Source organism: Eutrigla gurnardus, assembly GCF_963514095.1.
Source record: "Eutrigla gurnardus genome assembly, chromosome: 10".
In the NCBI taxonomy this organism is placed as follows: domain Eukaryota; kingdom Metazoa; phylum Chordata; class Actinopteri; order Perciformes; family Triglidae; genus Eutrigla; species Eutrigla gurnardus.
Genome location: NC_139924.1, coordinates 17,723,165 through 17,746,930, shown reverse-complemented (window position 1 = coordinate 17,746,930; position 23,766 = coordinate 17,723,165). Strand labels below are relative to the sequence as shown.

The 23,766-nt window shown below is 41.8% G+C and overlaps 1 protein-coding gene across 1 annotated transcript; it reads right to left on the bottom strand.

The window, feature by feature from the left end:
- Positions 1 to 607: 607 nt before the first annotated feature.
- On the bottom strand, positions 608 to 23,137 carry sacs (sacsin molecular chaperone). The gene is made up of 10 exons (XM_084019755.1): positions 23,014 to 23,137; positions 22,668 to 22,776; positions 20,992 to 21,142; positions 18,701 to 18,791; positions 18,538 to 18,623; positions 17,948 to 18,059; positions 17,618 to 17,764; positions 15,854 to 17,339; positions 15,135 to 15,226; positions 608 to 13,522 (listed from the first exon to the last, which is right to left on the bottom strand). The coding sequence occupies exons 2-10, from the start codon at positions 22,688 to 22,690 to the stop codon at positions 1,971 to 1,973; spliced, it is 13,740 nt and encodes a 4,579-aa protein (XP_083875881.1). The 5' UTR covers positions 22,691 to 22,776; positions 23,014 to 23,137; the 3' UTR covers positions 608 to 1,970.
- Positions 23,138 to 23,766: the final 629 nt, after the last annotated feature.

Here is a 23,766-nt window from a genome sequence, read left to right as displayed (position 1 = left end):
TTAAGCTCAGTTTGCTACTCAAAAATATTTATCAGATTTTTAGCATCAGTAAAATCTCAGTGTTATCAATACTGATAATATATTTTGCCATTCGGGCATATTTTGATAGTATGCGTGTGTGTAATGTGTATTTATTTTGTATGTTGAATAAACTTTGTGCTATTCTATAATGCGTCTGTCAGAGCTATTCATTTTCATACACTCACATCACCAACGGACTGGTGCACTGTTGCCCACTAAAGCTACAATGTGGAGATCATTTTGATCATTACTAATCATGTTTTTTTTTGTCTCTCTGGCGCACTCTAGTGAACAAAATGCCATACCGCAAGGATATAACACATCAATCAGCGCAAAGCAATGTCATCCGAAAACCTTTTCTTTTTTTTAAATGCGTGAATCTAACTTCCACAACTGTATCTCTTAAATAAAATCCCTGGCAGCTGTGTTATTCCTTTGTCAATACCAAGAATCACAGGATATTACACCTGAATTCATATTTATCCACTTAAAGGAACAAGTTTGTTTGTCAAACTTGTGACAGACTAGTAATGCTTATTAAAATGTGCATTTAAAAAAATTAACCTAAAAGAATTACAGACACTGTTTTAAGGGGAATTTATTAGGCCTTCCTATGGCACAGTGTACATCAACATGTATGACACCCAAGGTTCTCCACAGTTTATTCAAGAAGATGCCCATGGCTGCCTCGCCACATGGGGTCTACTAAGATGACAGATACTAAGAAGCACACACGGAGGGAGACAGACGTCTTCAAAAGCAAAGGTAAAATAAACCCAATAATACAGTTTAAAACAAAAAACGAGCACCACCATTTGTGCTGCTCTGTTCCTTAAGCTGAAAAAGTTAAAATGACCACAAATTTATGAACATGGTTTCATGCTGGCAAAGTTAACTTGTTATGAGTTGTGCCCATATATGGCTCTTTATTTTTATCACATTATCCTACGGAGCATTCTCAAACAGGTTATCACTGTAAGAAGACACAACTTTTCAATGATTTTGTTTTAGCAAAAGCTGAGTTGCAGTCATCATTGCCATATCCAAAACTTTTGTAATCAAAGCAGTCTTGCTATAGGGGCCCCAGGTTACACATGGTTCATATGATCAGTCACCATATATTACTGTATAGAGCAAAACAAAATATTAAACATGGCTATAACAAAACATATCCCAAATGAAAAAAACAAAAAGATTGCATTTCATGTAAGAGTTTCCCGTTCACAGTTGGATTCTCCAGAGTTGCTGGGGTGAAACAAGCTCTCTAGAATTGCAAGTCCGAGTACATGAGTTTAAAAAAAGTGCTTTGTCCATAAACAAGTGACTGGCTATGTTACAGAAAATGTACAACTTTTACACAAATTATATGAAATCAACCATAAGTATACAAAAACATTTACACAAATGACTAATTTCCATGACTCGAGAACTTGCAAATAAGAGCTGTTGCATGACAGCATTTTACGTTACATTTCTCTTTCTTCATCATAAGCGCATCCTGTCAGTACACACGATTTTCTGTTGCAAAAAAATATATATTTTTGTATATATATTTTTTTTATTTTATTTATTTATAAAAGAGTAAAAAAATCATATTTATTATTCTAACTCAGAGCAAATATAGTCGATGTTGGGACTTTTGTAAAGAAAACATATTGCTTAGGCATGTATATGTACAGTATATGCAGATTTTTTCCCACTTATTACAGCAAATGTATATTGAGACAGCCTTACATGTTATGAGAGCCATAATGTATTTACTCTGGATGGGCCACAGCACCACCACAACAGGTAAAAAATGCATATGTACCATAAGCTGCCAGCTGTATACTATTCTTATTCAAAGTGATACACATCATCTGTATTGCACACAGCCATGGGTGTCCTCTATTCCACAGAGGAGCTATGCATACTGTAGTTTCATTGTGATCTTTAACAACAGTGTTATATTATATTTTTTGCTGCACAAAGGTTTCAAGCTTTATGATAATCCGTGCGGTACATTCCATCACTCTCATCGCCACCTCAGACGTGTATCTGTCATTGGGAATCTGTGGAAACGGCAGAAGATCAGGATAGCGAGTTCTCAGGCTGTCCACACCATATCCTTCCAGGATCTGAACATCATTTGAAAGGCCTTTTAACTGGGAGTTGTACTCCTCCACTTTTTGAGCCAGAGCGGTTGGTTTCACATCTTTGTCTGACTTTCCTCTGACTGCATAGTCTGCAGCTATCAGTGCCAGCTTTGTGGCCAGGTAGCATTTGAAACAAACCCACTCATTGGCGTTTTTATGGAGATCATTCCGAGCAGCAGAATAGTTTGCTCTTGCTTGCCTCAGCCATCGGCGGGCTTCCACTGGGTTTCCAACTGTCTTGAAAGTAGGGGGCACAAAGAAACGTTGAGAATGTGACGATCCTGCATAGCTTTTAAAATGTTCCCTGAACTGTTGCCTTTCTGACTTGTGACTTGTTGCTTCTTGGTTCCACGATGAATAAAACCTTTGATATGAGAACTTCTCTGAATGGAAGCGGGACGATGATGTGGAGAAAGTTCTCCTGGAAACTCTGTCTGTATTTTGCTGATCAGCCAATGTCTGTTTCTCCATCCTATTGATCTCATTCTGTAAGTGCTTGAAGACTTCAGTGGCAATGTCTAGATTCTCTGCATTTTTGTCTGGATGCCACTTGAGATACAATCGGCGGATTATCTTCTTCCTCTCCGTCTCAGGAAGCTTCCAGGCTTGTTCAACTACTAAGGTCACTTCTTTGAGAATCTCAGGCAATGCATGAATTTTGATCTTTTTTGGAGACTGTTTTTGAGGGGGGGGTCGGAGGTTTTCCTTGCCAGAAAAAGCAGGAGGGATCATTCGTGGACCTGTTGCGCGACTATTTGGGCTCGTAGGAGTTGATGGGCCGCTGGCGTCTCGAGCATGGTTACTTTCATCTTGTCTTGAGAATTTGTACAAGTCAAGGGAACTGACTATTTTGTACTCACTGTAACCAATGTCAATCTGAAAGCATTTTCCAAGGAAACTTGTGTTTTCCTCCTCTTCTCTTTCTACTTCTTGAACAATGATGGCATATGTATAGGTTGGCTGGTAGGACCCGTATATGTCTCCACCCTCGGCGTCTACAAGATAACCCACATACTCTCCTGGGTAAAATACATTCATGGGATCCATGAGGAGTGTGTGATGTATCTCAGCTGGAATGGGGGTTCCTGGGAGGGGTAGCTCAAGTTTCGAAGGCTCCGTCGAGTCATACTTGACCCCAAGGTTGTCCAGCTTTTCTGTGATTCTGTAGATGTCATTACAGCCCAGCATGGCAATCAGATAGGATGTGTCAGAAATCAAATTGTCCGTAGCAGACTTCAGTGTCATTGCCAGTGCTAAGAGAAAATTAATGTCTTTGCTATCCGAATGCTGGATGTAGAGGTGAATGACGGCTGTCCCATACCTCTTGAGGAAGGCGAGTGTTTCACTGCGGCTGTGTGGGATGGGGCTACATCCTTTCACTCTTAATGTTGTCTGAAGTTTCTCAAAACAAGAAACTTTTAATCCTTCACAAAGTGCTTTGCAGAGACGTATGGCTTTTTCCTCATTCACAAGGTATGTATTGTCATTCTCATGTTTCATTATTCTGATCAGCCCTGTGATGAACTGCTCTGATGACAGCAACAGCTGAAGGCGACCTTGAAGTGAGCAAAGAGCTCCAAACTGGCACATTCTTGGACAATCCTCATCAAGTTGCTCTTCGAGAATGCTACTCAACAGTCTAGGCCTTAGTTTCTGTGGAAGTAGCATGATCAGCTTTGTGTGGAAGGCATGATCTTTGCCCAGATAGCACTGGCTCATGTCCACAAGCATCTGAACTCCAACATTACCCTGAATTCTGCTCTTGTAGTGTGGAGCATCGTCAAACACCAAGCTACTGGATTTTGCTAATCTACCGTCATGACTTGGCAAATAAAATATCAAATCTCTGAGGCTCTCAAGATCCTTGCGAATTTCCACTGGATCATTTTGGAGGGACTTGAATAATCCTGAAACAACCCTTTTCACAGTTCTCATTTCATTTGGGTCAAGCTGCTTGCCCTCTGAACTTCTGAAAATTCGCCACAGCACTTCAACATACTGTTTGATTGATACTACATCTTCTGTACCAAGAAGTTTAAACAGTTGATGAAAGGTACCAAGTTCTAGAGGCAATTTGTATAAGTAGGGTTTGAAGTCGGATTCATTCTCCAAATTAATCACAACCTCTTCAGGTTTCAACAATTTCCAGCCATCTTCGACCATGACAACAGCCACCCCACGGAGTTGGTAACGGAAATCTCTTTTGTCTGCATTGAGAAACTCATAGGTGGACCTTAAAACTTTGTTCCTTGTTTTCACCATTTCATCATCTGGATTGGATATGTTGCAGATGTTTTTGCAGTTGCTTATCACTTTCTCCAAGGGTGGGTCCAGGTTGACGCCTAACATGTCCAATACATGGTCAAGTTGCTCCTGCCCAGTGAGAGTGTTCCCCTCTTGGTCCTTTATGCTAGATAGTGTAGCTTTCTCTGGGAGAATTGGGCAAGATGTCCAAAGCAAGTGAATGATGTCTGTTTGCTTGAATTTTGGATTTACCTGAGACCCACTGAAACGAATCAGAGGAAGCATGCCACTTATCTCTTGGTACTGCGAATGGAGCTTGATGAGTTCTTTGGGGGCTCTCTCAGGACACAGGAAAGGTATCATTGAAAGCTCTTTGAGAAAGGTACCCTGGAACAGGTCTGTCCTCTCTATGAAAATGTGGTTCAAGAGAACATCAACAATGGTTTGCACTTTCTCTTTGGACCAGCTCTCTGTTTGTGCTTTGATGCTGACCTCTTTTGCAAACTGAAGAGCCTGCTGTTGTGACACTTCATGCTTGAGACCAATATTCCTCAGAAAGGGTATCCACGAGGTAAGCAACAGTGTCCCGTTTTTGGGTTTTGACACTTGCTCAACTTTCTTAAAGAAGTCACTTGGTATGAATGACTTTGCAGGTAGCATTACTTCAAACACCTTCACTGTCTCATCAGAGAAAAACTTGGCTGGCCTGAGTCTGTTTGAGTAGTCATATATGAACAAAAGTCCCTCTAATTTCTCATAGAGCTGGTCCTTCATCTCACATGACTCTTCAATTGACAAAAGTCTCTCCTTCAAGTAGACAATGTGTTCAACTTTGGCATCATAGGAAAGACCCTCAAACTTGGGCAGGAGATGTTGAAGGTAGATTTCTAAATCATCAATTGGCATGCAGCCAAGGAAGGTGTACAGGTCTTTCAGCTGCTGATTGTCAGCAAGAAAGGCAAAGGAGGCTGTGTTAGCCCATTTGTCTATGTCTGCGGTGGGAATGCTTTTTGCGATGACATAGTTTGTGCCATAGGTTGCAATGCTGATGTATTTCCCATTAACTGACTTAAAACATGGGACAAGTTTTAGTCTCTGTGCATCCTGCTGTGTGAGGTTGGCTAGGTTGCAGTTGAAATACAACAGAAGAGCCTCAAAGTCCTTTTCAGTCAGGTTTGCTGCTTTGAATGCAGATGTCTGGATCATGTACTCTACAGCCTTCAGAATACTTGATGGATTTTCAATGTTTGCTGTGTTTTGTGCCATGAAAGGCATGATGGGATTCTCTTTAACACACATTTTGTTCACTGCAAGCTGAATGCATCCTGCTTTCATTAGGGTGTGAAAGACTTTGTCATTCTGGCCATGTGGATATATGGCAATGTTCATCAAACTCAGAGGTAAAAGCACGTCATGCTCAGGGATAACTATCTTTTCTCTTGCCATGAATTTGATTCCAGGTAGCAAAGCCCAGTCTTTCAGAATGTCACACACTGTATTAAAACTGGGTTTGATGTCTACCTGATCTTCCTTAATAGAGATATTCTCACTGATGAAGTTCCACACATTCTTCAGCCAAGATTCACTTGGAAAGGTGTCTCTCCACTTAACAGGTATCCTTGTTCGATACTCTCTTGGAAGAACAGAACCCAGTAGGTCACCAAAGCAGCCGATGTCAAAGATCTTTGCAGCTCCTGCCTTTAAAAGGATGTTGCTGTACCTGCTGTACAGTGTATTCACGAACATTTCTTTCCTTGATGAGATTAGCTCATGATGTGGTGTCAGGAACTTTGGTCTCTTCGAGTCAAACACCTGAAGCATCGTGTCCATTGTTATCAACAGAGGCAAACCCTCAATTGTGACTTCATTCACTTCCCTATCTTTAAAGCAGTAGTCGACTAGAAGCTTCAAGTTATGAACTAGCTTGTAGTTTGTCTGTTGGAGACGGCAGGGAAGTTTTCCAACATGGCAAGATGTGTCTGGGGATGAGAAAGTGCGAAGAAAGTTGCGGACATCCTCTGGTGTCACATAACCGACTGGTATCCCTGCATCTTCCAAACAGAAGTAGAGATTTGCTGTCTCATCGCAACTGTGAACCAGGTTGAAACCAATATCCAGAAGCAAGGTTTTCAGCCTGTAGACATTTTCAGCCACAGATTTCCTTGAGGTGATGTTGTACTCAGTGTTTTTCAAGTGATGAAGTTCATCTTGAAGCAAATTATCAAAGTAGGCTCTGCCTTTGTTTGCAGTGGATGTATTCACCCATGAAATGTAAATGACAGAGTGCATGTCAGAGTTGTCCATGTGGGCTGCTCTGACTACAGGCAGCAGACGCTTCATGTCAACATGGATACAGTTGTACACTGCTTTAACCAGGCAGTACCAATCTGGCTGTATATCAAGTCTGTTGACTGGGAAGAAGAACAGATATTTCCGCAATGTATCTTTCACAACATGAAGCGGCGTTCCCTGTAGTACGGTCACTGTGGGATCAGGACCTGGGAAGTATCTCCGCTTAAGCTGAATCAGCAGTTCCACACAGGCAGGGGCTATCAGTGATGTCATCAAATTGTTATTCCAGTCACTCCTCACTCCCACTCCATTGTCGTCTCTCCACAAGTTTCTTCTAGCAGAGTCCAGGGCAAAATGCCCATTGACATGAAAGGGTAAGCCAGTCTCGAGTGAAAGGGGCAGAAAGCAGAAGGCTCTGTGGGGTTTTTTGTAGTTGTGGCTTACACATGCAGCTACCCCTCCACGTGGAAATAGAGTTATGTCTTCATTTTTGTGAGCTGAGATCACACTTTTTGAGACATTTTCAATGTTAGGGAAGCCAGATCGGTTGCAGATCATCCATGTGGTCAAATTTCCATCATTGTCCTCTATGTCCATTGTGTAGGTTATCTGTTGGACTGGAATAGCTGTGAGCTGTTTCTTTTTGGTCACACTATCAATGACTGAAGCATGAAACTGTTTTCGTTTTAGCCGATCACCATCTGTTATTTGGGCTGTCACAGAATAGAGTACTTTTAGTTCTCCAGATGCATTATCAATTTCACAGATTGATATTTTCTCCATGTGGTTGAGGAACATCAGAAGCTCTGCGCCATCAGTTTTTAGCTTGTCCAGAAGGTTTTGCACCATTCTATCCGATGCTGGGACAGAACTGATCTCTGATGTCCTTGCCATCTCCTTTGAGCGGATGGGGAATCTGAACATTGTGCTGCGTTCTAACTTAAAATGGACACCCAAGTAAAGACTTAGAACATCTGAAAACTGAGATCTGAAGTCGGAGTCCAAGTCTCTGAACATTCTTCCAGGACTGACGGATGTAGCCCCAGGTGCATACTGTGCATGTGGATCAAAGATGCACAGAATGTCATTGTTTGAGATGAAGGATGGGCAGTCAGTGATGTGATAGACAGAGTTGAATCCTATGCCGTATTGTCCGGTTTTGCCTGGATTGGCCTCCTTTGTTCCTCTTCCAAGGTTCTGTATCCCTCTGACATCATCCTCTGTGAAAGGCTGGTTGTTATATACACAGAGGGCAGGGCCTTGCATTGGGATCCATTTATCATCAAAAAGTCTGTCTGTGGGGTGTGTCCTTGGATCAAAAACAAAGTAAATTTCAGTGGCTTTGGCATCATCTGCATTTTGAAGCAGCTCTTTTAGCATTTCTTTTTCTGATGGATAAGCATTTAGAATGCTCTTAATTCTGCTTGTGAGTTTTTCTTTCTGTCCAAACTCACTCCCAAGTGGAGTGAAGCAGATATTTGAGGCATACCTTTCCAAGGCTTTGTGACGTTTTGGGACTGCTCCCAATTTCACAGCGACCTCTCTTGGAATATCACCGTGACAGTATTTCACAGAAGAGTCTCTGACTTTGATCCAAGGGCAGTCATTGTAACATAGCGATTTTGATGGTTGCAGTGTTAGATTGGAGTCGGGTAACAGAATCCCACCAAAATTTGCTTGGCAGTATTCTTGGTTCTTGTCTCGTATCAAGCTCCATATTCCCTCACTTATAATTCTGCGACACAACTGGAAGTTATCCTCAGTGAGAACCCTTCGCCCACAGTCTTGCTTCACAAATTCAAGAACAGTCGAGAAATCCTGGACTGTGAAACTGGGCTGTACCCCAACATTTTCAAAGAGCTCACGGCAGCTGTTTCTGTATTTGTTGGGGAGCTGATAAAGATGTGGAGCTGCATCAAAATTCAGGTGGAATGCAACTTTGGAGGGACTGACATATGTGTTCTCCACCAAGATGGAATTGAACTCTTTCAGTTCCTGAGTTATTTGTCCTTTTGCACTCTCATCCTGAAGCATTTCCTCATGAAGGTACTTGTAACAAGCATTTGTTATATTCTCCTGATACAGAGTAACACCATCAAATGATTGAGACAGTTTCTTGAGTTGACTGATGACCAATTCAACAGAGGGCTTCCTTATAAGACCAAGACAGTCTTTCACAGCCAGTGACATTGCACCACAACCTTTGAAAGATGGAGAATTCTCATTCAGGATTGGCTTCATCAGACAGACTGTGTCCTGATGTTCAGTAGTGAAGAGTTCTCGAGGAGAGAACAATGTTGTTGGGGAAAAGTTGTTCCCATGCCATGGAAGTGAAAAGCCTGCAGGTCTTGTAAGGAATGGAAGGAATTTGGTGTCATATAGCTTTTCCAAGAGCTCAGTTGCTCCTGGATCGCTCATCTTCAGTTTCTCATCAATGAGACTAAGTACTATACTGCTACGAAAGCATGCAGCTGTGTGATCATTTTCATTAAGATCAATAACAGATTCAGCACGTTCAATCAGGTCCTCCCATGACAGATCATCTTTGACCATGCCTAATTGCACTAGCTTCACTAAACACACAGGGTTTAGGTAGTCTTTAGAAGTGCCTTCAGGAAATCTTCCATCATCGATGTTGTAGAGTTTAGCAACTCGTCCCTCTGGGTGAATGAGTCTGGATGGTAAAACCAATTCGTTCTTGGGCCCAGAGCATGGAATACAAGGTGTAATCCTGAGGATTGATGCAAAATCTTCAAGTTTCTCATTCAAGACATAATGCACCAGGGGATCTCGAAGCTCTCTGTCGATTTCCTGGATGTGAGGGAAAAAGACATCTGAAAAGAACTGCTTCTCTGTCAGGGTGTTTTCCAGCAACTTTCCTTTACATCCCGCATCATCAAATCCCTCCTTTACCCAGTCAGGCAGCTCAACAGCACAGAGGTTTTGGGAGCCACTCTTCTTGAGATACTTCAAGAATATCCTGAAAGCAGCAGGACCAATATCTGGCCGACAGAGTAAGGCATCATCAAGGAATCTGACGTATTTGATTGACACCCAGGTATTGCCATCAGAGAAAACCTTTGCATGCTCATCGTCTCCTCCTTTGGCTATTTCTTGGTAGACACCCTGGCTGACCAGTGTGAAGTCATCATGCACCTGACTTGGATCTGGCCATGCTGCATAGTAGCTGTAGTCAAGCAGTTCTCCACTCTCAGCCATTGAACGTAGCATTGTGAGTGCTGCTAAGTAAGCCTGGACAATGACATGTCTCATGAATACAGAATTCCACTGTCCTTTGGTGTCAGTCTTCCAGATCTCTTTGCGGTTGGAAGTCACAGCAAAACAGCCGTTAATGTGGACTGGTAAGCCTGTTTTGATTCTGAGAGGTAAATAACAAAACACCTCTCCGATTGGTGTGGTATTGGTCTTTACTCTCCATTTGCGATTCTCTTCTTCTGAGAGCAGAACAGCCACTCCACCGCAAGGCACTAGTCCAAGTCTTTTTCCACTGTCACTGAGAGAAAACTTGAGTGCCTCAGTTACATCCATGCATGAGCAAATGAGCCAGTTGGTGACCTCGACTGCCTTTGCAGGCATTTCATCTGTGAGACGTCTTGTCTGAATACCTTTAGCAGCCATCTCAAAGTACTGGCTAGGATCTTCCTCTGAACCTCTGAATAGTGGCGAATGGAGATCGACAATGCGTTTGAACACGTTATGAAACTCCTCCACCAGGACACGTATGATGCAGCCGGACTTGGGAACATCAGCAGGTACCCTGTTGGTGCTTGCGACTTTCTTCATAACCTTTGCTGCAGATTTTAGGATACTCAGAGGTCCGTATGAGCATTTGGATGACCACACACTTTTATTGATGGTGACAACATCTTGTGCTCCTGCTGGATTTGGTTCCTCATATTTCAGGTATTTCAAGACCATACTTCCAACATGCTGAGTAAACAGAATGAACCGATGGCCACATATGCTGAACTCATCAACCAGGGAATAGATGTCTGTGGTGTTGTAGTACAGACTACTGATTTCACTTAGTGAGGCTTCATGCTCTGTTCTAAATGGGAGCCTGAACAGTGTACCATTGTACTTGTATGGGGAGTCCTGAGCTAGAGGAAGCTGGCAATTGAAGACATTAATGAAAGGTTTGAACTGGTTGGGGAATTTTCTCAGCCTTTTCTGTTGTTTGCTCCAGTTTATTTTGATTCCTGGATTAGACCTGTCTCTGATGTGCTTGCTGATGTGATTGATGTTTGGATCAAACATGATCATGAACTCTCTGCTCATTATGATGGGGATATCAGTGATATGATAAACTGAGTTGAAGCCCAAGCCAAACTTTCCAACTTTGTCTGCTTCACATCTCTTCACTGATCCACCTAACCTTGTGATATTCAGAAAGTCGGCATCTGAGAATACAGAGCTGTTGAAAGACCACAAGGAGGGTCCATGGCAAGCAATCATGCCAGGGTCAAGGAGATTCTCTCGAATATCAGTGTTTTTTCTCATGTCAATGAGGAAACTGCACTCTGTGGCACTTGCATCATCAGCATTCTGGAGGAGCTCTTTAAAAATGTCTGCTACAGATGGATATTCTTCAAGGATGTTCTTTATTCTCACTGTTAGAGGTTCTCGTTGGCCTGATTGTTCAAAGCCAAGGTTCTCTGGGTTTATCAACCTTGTGCTCAAACATGGCACCTTCAGCCACTCTGCTGTTTTCATTGGGATTTCATCATGGACTAATACAATGGGCTCTGATGCATCCTCAAGTAAGTCATTCAAATCATCGACCTTGATGTCACAGTAGGTGCATTCGTGAATGGGCTTCATTGCTAATTTGCTTGGGTCCTTGTAACTAAGAATTGGCACATGCATGTCAGTATCGACAGGTATCTGATTGTTGTACAGCCACCTCAGGATGTTGACTAAAAGGAGGATGTCATGTTTGCTTTCCTCCTTAGTAATCTCTCCTTCACATCTCTGTCGGATGGTGCTGATGACTTCAAACACATGGCTTGACACAACCTCTTCAACTGAACCGCAAAACTTGAAAAGCTTGTGAAACTTTCTTATTGTCTTTGGCAGGGAGTACAGGTAAGGCTGCAAGTCTAGCTCAGGAAGGGGCTTTAGGACTGTATGGCTCGGTGATGAGAACGTTTTCCCCGTCCACACCCAATCAAAAGGCAGTGATTTCATTGCTTCTCTAGCATCCTCAAGATGAGCCTGCATGAAACCATATATCTCAAACAAGATCTGCTGGAACTGATACCAATCCTCTGTTGTGAATGCTTGAGATTTATGCCAATCATTCACTGCTTTCAGGTGCTGTAATACTTGATCCACTTGTGGCTCTATGGTGAGTTTCAGTGCCTTCTTCATACCTGCAGATGTGTGTTCAACCAGTGCTACTGAAGATCCCACAAGGACTGCATGGGATATGTCACACATCTCTGACAAAGAGCAGATATTGAGATTATCTCCAACCCAAGCAAGGGATTTGGGGTAAGTTAGAGGTCTTTCTTTGCAGACAGGTACCCATTTAAGTTTTAGCAATGATGTCTGAGCATCAGCTGATTTTACCAGCTTGGTTTGTCTGTTAAGTATTTGCAGGAGTGTTTTTGCCTTTTTGATTATGGAGTCCCAATCAGGCTCCTTGGTGCTTTGTAACTCCTCTATCTTCTTTGCCACTTTGAGTACATCTTTTTCACTGAGCTGTACTTCATTTTTTAGTCCCAGTTGTCTGAGTGAATGAAGAATGTCAGGGGAAGAAGTGAATGTACTTGCAGGAAATCTGTTTTTCTTTTCCATGTAGAACAGATTCTGTAGAATCTCCAGCTCTGGATCAAAAAGATCTGAGGCTTTTACTGACTTTCCACAAGGCAATTGAATACATTTAAGAGCAGAAAGCCATCCAATCACTGCTGAGTTTTCATTTTTCAGAAATGCCAGATGTTTAAGAGCCCAAAGCATGATGTGGGTTATCTCATCTGTTGTGTAGAACCCCCTCTCGATATCCTGAATAATCATCTTCAAACATTCTGTTGTTTTCACTTGTTCCACATTCAGCATCTTGATGAGGCGCATTGATTCCTCATCACAGCAACCTACAAGATTCATGGACAATTTCACATCTGGCGGATACTTGGCTCTGTGATGTAAAGCTCTAGCTCCCCTCAGTGATGTGAATGTTGAGGTCCCTTCGGAGCAGGTCCCCACTTTCTCAAAGATGGAAAGCTCAAGTAGGGTATGTTTTTCCCTCTCAGTTATGTCAGAAAGTCCTGCAAGAAAGTTTCTGAGTGCAATCTTCTCTTTGACTGAAAAAGAAGAGACTAGGCTGGATAATCGTTGTGTTGGCATTCTATCCATGATTTGCAGAATCACACTAGGAGAGGAAGGATGAATGTAATTCTTTAGCAGTGGGTGCTGCATACACACATCCAGCTTTTTTATCACTACTCCTCCCAGCTTTTCCATGATGTCAAGAAGGTTTTCAGAAAGCGGTGTCGCTTCCTCAGCCACAAGAATTATGGGGGATGGAGTTTTGAGACGTAGAAGCTTAACTTTGTCCATGCTTTCATCAAGTGGCACACGGGGAATCAAAGGCATGTCTTCAAAGGTACTCAGATCATCAGCAAAATGTATGTAGAGATGCTTCCAAATCATCTTCAGCCAGGAAACTGTAGGATGTTTCAACTCTCTGTTTCCAGGTTCCCATTGGACAATCAAGTCTCTACCTGGCCAGGCTGTTGATAGGATCTCCTTGACGAGTCGAGCTGATCGTTCAGGGTTTAGCACTTGTAGCTGAGTGCAGGCTCTTCCTGTTCAAATTACAAGGGAAAATGGAATTAGCCTCAGTTATCACTGTAGGAGTTCATGTTACGTATCAAAGCAAAGAAAGTAAGGTTTGTTGTTGTTATTGCACGATACAGCATTCTGATGAAAGTTCAGTTTTAAAATTGTCTCAACAATCCACTAAATCCACTTCTAGATAAAAAAAAATTAGTTTTGTTAAAAAACGACAAACTGAATAATTATTATATTCATACACAACATCCAAGACTTATATTTCTGCACATATCGCTGACGTAAACATGCTTGCACAACCATGTTGTACCTGTCTATACACGCACACAGTTTCTTCAATTCTCATCATTTCAGTGTAGTGCAAACTATTCCTCAAAGATATACATACCTAGAAAGGCACTGCCAGACCTAAAATGCACCATGACCCACTACAGGTAACCTGAATGATGATGACTGAATGTGTTTAGGACAGGATTTTTTCAGAAACCAAACATGTGAGGTATTGTTTATTTTACTTATCATATCTATGAGTTTTCTGACTGCAGTTTCCATGGTGCTTATTTAAAGTCATGCATTAGTTTAGGTTAATGGTAAAATACTAAATATTTCACACTCACACTTTAAATTCCTACCTGAACACCCCCAAAGATATTGTTGTACTGCAATTCAAGTGACACAGTTTTAGTTCTGAGCATCATTTTACTCTGTTTCTCCGTCTTGTGTGTATCAATACAAATAAAAACGTTTTATATCTACACACACAAAATAGGCCCTTTTCACAGTAAATATTTTGACTTGTCGAGAGTTTTTAAAATACAGTCTCAACCTAATGCACAGTTTGGAAAACATAGTTGTTGTGGAGACAGAGTAAAAGAGAGTGAAACATGTGTGGAGAAGGGGAGGTCAGGGGATCTGAGTAAGTCCAAGTAGTACTCCAACATCCTTAACAGGGCTGGGGCCACAGTGGGCAGCAATGTATGTAGACACCGTAAATAACTCTACAAAAGTGGCAATACTACATTAAAGAAATTCAACATCAAAATAAAAATTAAGAGGAGTCCACATTGCTCTAGTTAAATGTTAAATTACAATAGTCTCTGTGTCTTTCATCTTGGGTTTAAAGGACAAAGCTGATGGACTCAGGATATTTCCTCTGCCTGGCTCGCTGCCTTCTTGTCATAATCACGGTTGATTATGGCAGTGAGTGCGCTCAGGATGTGATTTTGTGGTTCGAGTGGAATGTCTGTGTGTGCTGCACAAAAAAAACACTCTTCCATGAAGCAGCATGGTCACTCTCTCTTTCCCTTTCTGCTGCTCACTCCTAAATGATTTATTAGCAGTGACTTTCATGCCCTGCTGGCACTGCAGGAGAGTAAGGTAACATGGGTGAACCCAAATAACCCACAAAGGGACATTTTATATTTAACTATAAACCATATCTTGCACAGTGCTTTAAGCAGCACTGTGCAAAATCCAATAATTTAATCACAGCTTTACTGTCTGATACTATTAGGATTAAAAAACAATTATTCAAAACATATTTTACAGTATAGAATATTATATATATATTTTGGAATCAAGGTTCTTTATACATACATATATCTATGTGGAAATTATACACATTACCTCTGCTTTTGGCTGCTTTCTTCAAAGTGTCCATTACTAAAGGTTTAATGCTCTCCAATAGGAACCGGCCCTCAAGTCCTGGATACAGAGATCTAAGGACAAAGCAAAAGGAAAAAAGTGTACACGTGTGTTTATATTGTAAACAATGCATGATGTTGTCTTTGGTTTAGTTATTTGGCTCCAAGTACAGCAATACAATAAGACAAAAAGAGGGCCAGATTTACTGTATGTGCATGAAGACAGTGAAATTTGCACTTTGTTTGTCATTAAATTTGTTTGCAATTTGCATGTAATTATTGGCTGATTGACGTCCGATTTTTACGCCACTAGCTTCATCACACAATCAGCCACAACCTCTTTAATATTCCTGCACAAATTTGCATCTGCTTTTCAAATTTAGAAATATTTCGCCACAAATGTGGCCTTTACAAATTGCGGTAACAACAAGTGCTAAAGCCATGCACAATGATCCATACTTCTATCCGCTCTTGTATGTTTATATAAATAAAGGAGGGATGCACTAATAACACACTGACTGTGACAGATGGTAATCTGATCCTCCAGACTGGTGCATCTGTTTAAATCAAGCCCAAATGACAAAATATTTAAATTAACTGCTCTTCATTTCAGGTGAAAGGAAGTTTAGACAATAATCTACAATTGCATCTACAACTGCAACAACTTGGTAGTGAAAATACATTATTTCACTTTATTTCTACCTGGGGTATTCTTCAGATTGAATGTAAATGGAATCCTTTTCACTGACAGAAGATGAGAACGTTGTAAATGTGTCATCTTGCAGCGGCAGGAGCTCCAGTCCTATGAGGTCACTGTAATTGGCATCATTGAGTGCAAACTCCAGCAGCAGTAGCTTCTCCTGGGAGGGACCTTTGTGTTTGTACTTTCTGATCACCTGCCGCAACAACGATGGAGTCACTTTCTTGACTTCAGTGGACTCAGTCATGCAGGCAGCCAAGACGAAGTCCACGGCAGCGGGAACCTTTGCCACCTGCATTCCCGAGCTTTGGAGGTAGTTGATAACAGTCTCTGAAATGTCCTCATCTGTGTCCAGCTCTGAGAACACAGCCTGGTCCACCCTTATCCAGCTCTCACTGAGGGAATAGATGACCTGCTGCTGTAGTAAGTCATGAAAAAGCGGCTGGAGGATGGGTTTCCAGCGGGATTTGACCTGCGTAGGTTCCGGCCAGGCCCTATAGGTCCCTGTTGGGGACAATGGAAAGTCTTGGTCCTTTTTTGTCTGTACCCTTTTGATAACCTCACTGATGAGTGTGAAGTAAGCCTTAGGAATGACAGTGATTATAAGCAGCTCATTCCATAGGGCTGCTGGATCCCTCCATTGGTCCACTTCCCGCCACTTGATACTCCTACGGTTGTCTGTGAGGCCGAAGAAACCACTGACATGAACTGGCAGCCCCGTCTCGCTCTCCTCCCCAGGGGGCAGAGGAAGAAAGCAAAAAGCTCGTCCTGAGAAGCCTGACATGGCACCTTTTTCTTCTTTATTGATCAGAGTAAGAGGAAGAGCAATTCCAATGGTAGGCATGAACTTCAAATCATCGGCCAGAGAGTCCAACTCGGCACACATTCCTCTGCCCCCAACTCCATTACAAACCAGCCACGTTGTCCTCACAGTCTCTTTGGCCGTTTCATCCTGAGCCTCTATGTTGACCTGGTAAGTGACACACGTGATGGTAGAACTGGTAACCCCGTTGCTGTAGCTGTCTATAGCCTGACCCAGTGTCTTCAGCGCATTCGGTCTTTCTGACTTATCATCCGTATTCTCTGTTGCTGTAACCTGAAACAACATGCGCTCTGTACCATCAGACTCGCGCACATGCAAGGAGATCTTCTGAACACTCTTAAGGAAGAGTAGTACAGTGTCGGCATCCGCTTTGAAAGACTCAAAGAGCTCCAAAACCTTTTCTTTGTTGTAAATGTTGCCACTGAGCTGGGAGGGTTTCAGGCGGAGTGGGAAGCGGAACAACGTTCCAGGAAAGCTGCCGTCCTTTATGGTTTTCTCAGAGCTCCCAAACATCCCGGTGTAGGGAGTAAACTGGTCGGTCAGTTCTGTGATCTCCTTAATGTCTGTCTTCAAGTTCCAACACTGCCCAGATTCATGCACACCAAACAGGGTCTGATGAGGGTCCAGCATGGCAATCTGGTCTCCACTGAATATACTGGGAGCGTCTTACGGTAAGAAGAAAAAAACACAAAAACATATCAATTAGAAATATTATTTTGTCAATTCAATAGTCTAATGAAGTGCTTTAAATTGCAAATTATGCGTGATTTAAATGCATTTTTCAAGCAAAAATACCAAATAATGAAATAATCGAGCATATTGCAGTGTTAAGCCAATCATCATCATCATCATCATCGCAGGGGAAATTACTTCACTGCGAAAACCCCAATTAAACCGTAAGTAAGCATTTGATAACAGAAATTAACTTCGGGACATTCCTCACCTGTAATATGGTACACAGAATTGAAGCCAATCCCAAACCGCCCAACTTTCAAAGGATCCTCTCTCTTCCTGCTCCTAGCAATTTCCTGAATCCCATTCCAGTCTTCCCCAGTGAACACAGCATCATTGTAGACATACAATGCTGTGCCTGCAATACAATGAGTTAAAACCAGGTCAGCATGAACAATTAAGGCTATATATATATACAGTATATATATATATAGGTCGGGACACACAGGGGATCAGCTAAGGAGCACCTGCTTCTTGATATTTAAGGTAAGCAGGACTGATTCTTGCCAACCCAAAGGCCGTGTTAACTGTAACTACTGACCTTGATGCTGAGCCATGTCAGGTGACCACAGTGACTCCACTCCATATTCTGTCTCATCATACAGGAACTTGACTTCTGTGGCTCCAGCATCTTCTGCATTTTGAATCAACTCCTGCAAAACAAGACAAAAACAAATATATACATTTAAGAAGGCAGGGCCTTTATTGTAGTTTTAAGGTATATAATGTGCATAATGTCATCAGCTTATTTAGGGAATGCTTTTATCCAAAAGGCCATTGTTATTATTATACGGGATGATGGCCCCAGCAGGATCTCATCCCTTCACCCTGGCATCTTGGTTCCATGCATGTTAACATACAGCTGATGCCAACAAGTAAAAGACAAAATAAAACTATGTCCTTTGTTTTTGTGCAAGCTTAACATATATTTTCTCACAACAAATCCCATGACATTGGTGAAACTGACTGCCTGCCTTTGTCTGAGAGAAATCTCGCACATAGCATGTTAACGCAATAAAAGGAGTTGCTTTTTCCAGTTTTTTTTTTTGAGCAGGACATCCACAACAATAAAGCTAAATGTATTTAATGTACGTGAAAAAAAGTGAAATAATAATGTAGCATGAAACTTACTTTCAGAATCTGTCCACCCTCAGGGTACCTCCTCAGAATATCTTTCAGAAATTCAACTAGCGGTGGGGTAGTCTGTCCAAACCTCCCTGTAAAAGACAAGCTGAGTAGGCCTCACTGTTGTATGAATTGTTTTCTTGCAGAGATGTGGTGATTTTGATCCTACCTCCCCCTTTGAGCCCTCCTAACTCCAGCGTGACAGATACTTCTGGACTCCCAGCAGGTACCAAGGTCCTGATCTCCACGCTGTCATCCAGCTAGGAAGGTAAGATGTGGACACGACACATTATTTAACATACAACAAAAATATGTGTTTCATCAAGGAAAACAAATGAATTTGAATGGTTTGGTCAATTATATGGAGAAAATCAAAGTAATTGTCTTGTATAAATGTCATAGCCTACTAAACTATTTTATTACTGTCAGCTGTCTCTATCACACATTAGTGGGAGCCAGAGCTGGCACCAGGCTTTAATTCTGCTCCTCCTACTGTTTATGGCTTTTCAAGGTGACACTGTGACCTGACTGCACTCAGCAGTCTTTGGGCATGCACATGCCGTGTGGCAAAATCACTTCTGCATAAGCAAATCTCTGTCACCATCCTCAACACGGTCACTGCACTAATAATCTGCAATAATCATTTGTAAAATTCAGGATGAAGGAATCAAGTCTTAAATGTCATATTCATATTTAATAAGGGAAACTGGGAGCTTACACGCTATAGTAGACACTCTCCATTCTTGTCTCAACATGTTAAATACGTGAGAAAAAGACATCGATATTGGTGGAAATGTTATGTATGTCAGCAATATAATTGAATATGCTTTTGAAACTCACATAGAATAAGCTAAGCTTGCATTTCAGTTTCTTCTAAAAGCCACGCCATACCATTCCTCTGCTAAATACAGTGTCTGGCACAGTGCCCCCTCCATCAGACTGCTGCGCATTTTAATTGCATCAGGCGGGAGCAATGGAAACCCCCCCCACCCCCCAGGAAACAGTTCAAAATATAGAAAAGTCTCACACACAACAGAATTCACGACTTAAATCTCAATTTTATTTTTAGACTGTGATCTCAATTGTCGGACCTTGTGGTGTTTGTGGTATTAGAGTGGCTTTCAGCTAACTTGACGTGTGTGTGTGTGTGTGTGTGTGTGTGTGTGTGTGTGTGTGTGTGTGTGTGTGTGTTGGGTGGCTGACTGACCACCACCTGGTGCTTTCCATCAGTTTTCATCAGCTGCTGAACCCCAAGACAGGGATCAACTGCAGTTATGAAAGGCCATACACTGACACAACCATCCCAAACTACCACACAAAAGCCACACAGTACATGTATCTGCCATTGAAGTAAAAATGAATCCGATTAACTCTGAGACATCTGTTTGACCCAAAATCAGATTTTTAAGTAAGCAATTGTAAGACATTAATTATTAAAACTATATTGAAATGTGACAATGTATCAATAAGAATATCCAATTTCATGGTAGAATAAATAATAATTCTAAAATGTTCATGTTTAAAATATTACTCTTGAGATGTATGGAGCCTTTCCCCCCCCCCCCATCTTTGTTCAAGAGTGCAATTTGAGAGCACACTTTTCCCCCCTAGAGGACAGAACTGGATGAACAAGCAGGGGCCATTTGAGTACAGGACAGGGTTTTGAGAGAAAGCATTACGAAATATGAATGTCAAATCAATGAGTCATGCTCTCAAACTGAAAGACCATGTTCTTGAATAAAGATGGGGGAAAAAGCTCCACAGAGATGTACGTTAGCATTTGTTTGGACTTGAAATGTTTGTTTCATATGCTAAGAAAGCAGTAAGCAAACAACTGCATTTTGTTTATTACACTGTGACTATGAGATGCCAGTCCTGTTGCCCACAGTATGAGTCAGATCATTTGACTACAGTCATTCGAGGTGAAAAGATGTTTAGGAACTGAAAGAATCCAACACAAACCCGCAGTAAAGATCAGATAGTCACAGCATCTCAACAATGAAGTCACTGTTAATAATTTAGGTCCATTTCCTGTAGTGATGGTACAGGGTCAATAAAACAGATCGGTTTTCTGCTGCTGGCTATTTTCTACTGTCAAAGAAAGCACCCTCAGTTATTATGTTTTTCTGTGTGTCACAAAACCACAGAAGTCACAAGCAAAGCCTTCCAGTACATAACAAAGCTATGAACAAGCAGCCCAAAAATGAAAAACATGCCAACACTGGATTATGTTAGCTCAGAATGTCACTCATTTTCCAAATTTTACCAAATGTCCAATGTTTTCCTTTGATCTACCATCATGCTCATCATGTTTTGTGACTGAAAATTGTTTAGCAAAGCCTTCCAGTACATAACAAAGCTATGAACAAGCAGCCCAGAAATGAAAAACATTATCTCATGCATATTTTGGCATGTGTTAGTAGTACATTTACTCTGCTGTTTTAAGGGGGAAATGCATACCATTCTCCCATTGTGAGTCAGACGTTGCTCTTTGACGGGCAGGTTTGTCTCCTCGTAGAGCAACTGTTTGACATCTTCAACGGATGTTAAGGGAGAGACCTGGTAGGACCTCAGGCCAATGTACTCATGACGAACTGTCACCCGTGGCAACCTAAAAAAATAGAAACACAAATTTAGTTTGAAATTTGGATTACATTTTTGAATTGTAATTGTTGCCTTAATTTATCGTGACAGCAGACACACACAGGAAACATAGATAGAAAGAGGGATATGAAATACAACAGGGATGTTGCAGTAATATGCTATGTGCCTTAGCCACTACACTACCAGGATTGAAAATAATAAATAGTCACTTAAAAAAAAAAATACATTTAAAAGCAGAGAAAAGAAGGATATCAACTATACAGGACAGGATTCTTGCTTATACCCTTTATTGATCAAGGCTTGGGTTAGGATGAAACGAGATAATTGAAACCTCACCAGGTCTATCTTAATGGTCCATTAGTGCCATTTGGAAATCTGTCTTTGGCTCTAGATTTTAAATGTTGCGAAAATGCACCCTTACTGCACTGAAGTGCTACATGGTGAGGTAAAAATGTAACCTTAAAGGAGTCATCACCTGGTTTTATACGTATCCAGCCCCCCTTGGATCGCTTTGGATCAATTCGTAAAACTTATTAGAAAAAAAAAAAAAAAATTTAATCAAACATTGAGCTTGTTCTGACCCTTTTTCGTACCGCGATTTTATCACGCGAGATTACGCGCGAGGTTTTGACTGGTCCGGATGTGCATTGTATAATATGTAATGAGGCGCGCGTTGATTCGCCGCAGGAAGGACAGAGTCGGGGGGGCTTGCCTGCATGCAGACTCCAAAACATAATGGCGGCGCTTCGGCGATTTCAGGTAGCGGACGGGGCGGGGTTGGGTGGTGAAAGAGGGGTGGGCTTATGCAAGTAGCCGCCACGGTGACGTCACCGTAGGCGCAGAATCAAAATCTCGTGCTTTAGGAATGCACACCCTTGTGTGCTATTCCTGTTCGGAAAAAGAGCAGAAGCGAAAAAACGGCGCCACTTTCAAACTCCAGCCTTTCAGGCAAGTTTCAACTGAGGTCAAACACAGATATGCATGTTTTAACAAGAGAAATTGCGATTTCCAGGTGATGACTCCTTTAATGGTGAATGATGCCCCTCAAGAGAGTTGTGCTTTTCCCCATCAGTGGACCTTCTACCTCTGTCATTTTGTCATGACCATTACTTTGGATATCAACCAGCTCTAGAAATAAGGAACATAATGCTATTTAAGGGGACGACATGGGTATTTTACTTTTGTAAGGCAAACGCATACGTCAGCCGTAGCAATCAAGCACAACATATTCTTGCTTATTCAGCAGCATGACACTGGACCCAATGCAGCCAAGTGCACAGTGGGGAAATCACTGGTGCTGGAGTGGGTGTGGCAGCCAGCACAGGATGATTGAATAGCAGGACAATACTGTAGCAGTAGTGTCTCGTGGTGTGAAGATAGACACAGACTGACACAAAGAAGTTTGAGCATGGAACAATGTTTTGTTATTCCCATCATTTTTTATTGCTTCCGCTGTGGAGAACCTGAACCGTGTACTAATATTAAACATGCTAGTAAATGTTCGCCTATTTTACAGTGCACATTAAACTTACCACGGGTCTGGACAATTGGTCATCTCGTTGTTGTTAGCTGTCCCAGCATACACACGTTCATTGGACTATCTTCTGCACTGAGCGCAGGAATACTCCACCCGGAAAACGGCTGTCGCAAAAACAACAAGAAAACCGTTATTCAAGAAAAAAAAAAACACCTGCCCCAGTAAAATAAAGTAAATAGGCCTATATCAACCCCGGTTTGGTGATTTATACGATGCAAAAAGACACATGGAGTCAATATGCTGTTGTGACTGTAGCTAAGAGGCTTTCTTTTAACCGTGAACCGCCGGTGTCGGGTGGTTTAGCCTCTTTAGGGAGCGTTATCCCAACAAACCCCACTCACTTGAATCCGTCCAGCCCGCGCCGTTAACGGTCCTCTCGGAAAGCTGATGCATTTCACGACCGGCTCGGCTCCTGGAAACAATAACAACAATAGCAAGTGACATGGCTATATCCCGCCGCACAACATACTGACTCCTTCAAAGGCGATGTTCTAATAATAATGAATTACACTGCGTGTGAGAGCAAAAACTGTAGCGACGCAGCGAGAGGATTCCCTGCCGGTTACTTCCGTGTTGTCTTAAATCCCGTCAGGCACACTTTGCTCTCAACTACCTCTTGCCTTTTTCGCTGGCAGTACGCAAATGTGTGTTGGTCAAAGTACTCTATATGATATTACTTGAGATGTCTATTTAGTTTATTTTGTTTACATGTACGCGCTAATTCTGTAACACTAATGGAGACTGGGGATAAACCAAATTGTCTGCGCATGCCTAGTAGCTTACTTGCGGTATCCATCTCTGTATTCATCAATTATTATTCTAAGTAATAACTGTTGCAAAGTGATAGATATCTAACCTATGTATCTAACTATGTCTGCTCACTCGGGTACACACGGTGCGAGTTTAGCTATAATGTCCCAAGTCTGCAGAAGCGATGACAAATCAAAGAGCTCTACTCAACTAGCCCAGTGTTGCGGAAGTGAAACTATTGATTAGTGAGTGACGGCAGTTGGAGAACGTCTTGGGTGGGCTCGCGATGAATTGAATAAAAATCTGCATTCATTCATTTTTATTTTTGTTTGTTTGCCACTTGA